This window comes from Vollenhovia emeryi, unplaced genomic scaffold (genome assembly GCF_000949405.1).
Source record: "Vollenhovia emeryi isolate VEMERY1.0 unplaced genomic scaffold, V.emery_V1.0 DF944606.1, whole genome shotgun sequence".
Classification (NCBI taxonomy): Eukaryota; Metazoa; Arthropoda; class Insecta; order Hymenoptera; family Formicidae; genus Vollenhovia; species Vollenhovia emeryi.
The window spans coordinates 1-2,480 of NW_011961760.1; the positions used below are offsets into that span (position 1 = coordinate 1).

General features: G+C 48.8%; 1 protein-coding gene across 1 annotated transcript; it reads right to left on the reverse strand.

The window, feature by feature from the left end:
• Window positions 1–6: 6 nt before the first annotated feature.
• On the reverse strand, window positions 7–2,328 carry LOC105562956 (the record flags this gene model as incomplete). Its single annotated transcript, XM_012014156.1, has 1 exon — window positions 7–2,328. A coding segment is annotated over exon 1 (2,322 nt), but the record flags the coding sequence as incomplete, so codon positions are not given.
• Window positions 2,329–2,480: the final 152 nt, after the last annotated feature.

The window sequence follows — 2,480 nt, forward strand, 5'->3', positions numbered from 1 at the left end:
CTGCACGTCCCGGAGGTTTCGCGGAATCGGGAAGTTCTTGACCGCCACAAGACCCTGGTCAGTCGGGCGAATGCCCTGGCTAGTAATAGTGTAACCTAGATAATCTAGTTTCGTCTGCAAAAATCGGCACTTATCGAGTCGTAGCTCTAATCGGTTCGCTACAAGTAACTCAAAAACTTTTCGCAATATCTGAAAATGATGCTCGATAGTCTCAGTCGCAATGAGGAAATCGTCTAGATAAACGGAAATATCCCCGGCATTAGTCGGATCCTTAAAAACTTGAGTAACACATCGCTGAAACTTAAGGGGAGCGCCCTTAAGACCGAATGGCATTCTCACGTACTCGTACTGCCCAAGAGGAGTAACAAAAGAGGTATATTTAATCGACTCCTCGTGCATCTTTATGTGAAAAAACCCGTCTTTGAGATCGAGTGTAATAAAGTACCTTTTACCCTCCAACAGATCCAACTGATCTTCGATTAGCGGAAGCGGAAAGTGATCGCGAGTAGTAATTTTATTGAGTGCCCGAAAATCTACACACATTCTCGTTTCACCATTCTTTTTCTTTGTCAACACGATGGGCGAAGCATACTCGGATGTGCTTTCCCTGATAATGCCTTTCGCAATCAATTCATCTAAAATTTCCCGTAATTTGCCTTTTTCGTAAAATGAGAGCTTACGCGGCTTGCAGTAAAATGGTTCGTTACTCGTAAGGGTAAGGGACATAATATTTTCGGTCGCCGGTTCCGACGGCCTCGGTGCGTCGAGATACCGTTTTTCTAATAATTCGCGTGCTCGCTGCTTCACCTCAAGCGGAAGATTATCGTTTACTTGCATATCACGCGCCGATACTCCTAGACAATCTTGGTCAACATCGATACTCATAATTTCGTTCACTTCTCGATCGTTACCTATCGACAGTCTTGCCTCCTTCATAAAATCGCGACCTAATATAACTGAGCTTTGCATCGTATCGTTGGGGACGACTCGTAACAAGATCGCGTATTTCTCATAATCATAGATAAGCGTCACATTCACACAACCTAATACTCTCAAACCGCTACCGTTTATACCGACAAATCGGTCAGATTCCGAATTAACAATCATAAGTTCTTGCGGGATATATTGCCTTCTGACAAACCAAATAGGACTACCTGAATCAATCAACGCGTCGAGATTAATACTAACATTACCGTCCTTAGCATTCACTTGCAGTTCGATTTTTCGCCGGAAATCGTTGTCCTCCCTCTGCTCGCTCGTTACCCAGTGAACACCTTCCTTGGTGGAATCCTTGACGCCCTCGTTGGCAGACTCGCACTGAGCTGCCCGATGTCCTAATTTGCCGCACCTATAGCAAGATCCTCGTTCTCGCTTGGGCTTCGTGCATTTCGCCGCGACGTGATCGGCCTCGTTACAGTTGTAGCACTTGACCGTTCTTGCTTTCTCGGGCTTTTGCTCTCCATCCTGTGGCTTCTTCTGCGTCGGTGTAGATGGCTTACGGGGGGCTCCCTTCGGCGACGGGACATCCGCGAACGCCATCAGCATCTCGTCCGTCGACTGGTAGCATTGCACCCGCGCTTGCGTGCGTAGTTCCTGGCTTGGAATGCCCTCGATGACGTAGCTAATTAACTCAGCCTCAGCAACTGGTACTCTGTTCGCGAGGATCACCTTATCGTGGAGGTAATCCGCGAAGGATTCGCCTGCGTTCCACATTCTTGCCTCAAGCTTCCGTCGTAATTTCAGTGGATCCACTCGTTGTCCGTACATTTGTTTTAATCCTTGGAGAAGGTCTTCGCAGCTTATTGTTAGTTCGACGCAATCGATCCTCGAGTGAAACCATCTAAGCGCCTTGCCGGACAGCTTGCTACATATCAGCGCTTTCGCTTGATGCTCGCTCAGGTCGTATGAAGAAAGTAATTTCTCCACCTGCTTTTCCCATCGGTCGAAATCTAAATTGCCACCGTCGTACTCGCCAATCAGATCCTTCAGATCCTGCCATTTTCGTACACAGGCTCGGACAGGCACGTTCCCTCCTGGCGGTTGCGTTGTCCTTACCAGCTCGAGTTCTCTCCTCAAGAGCTCGACCTCTCGCGCGGCTAAGTCCCTCTCCCTCCGTAGGAGATCGTTCTCTTGTACCGCCATAACGACGCTCTGGGCACCTACTTCCCTCTGCGACTCGTCGTCCAGCACCTCGTCGGTCAGACCCAGTTCCTCAGCGTCGACTCCTGCCTCGCGTAATCGCTTCATCAGTTCGCTCTTCGGTCCGGTTGTCGGCAGACCTCGTTCCTTCAGCTTCTCTTTCAGATCCGCGACCGTCAACGTAGTCATCTTAATACGCCGGTCGTTCTCGAAATAAAGTTGACAACTCCGTCAAATCCCAGAATCAGTATCGCTCACTCAGTATTCCTGTATCCCTGTATCCGTGAATCCTGTATTCCTGTATCCCACTTCTGACTTTGTAGGGATGGCCGTGGGATGTA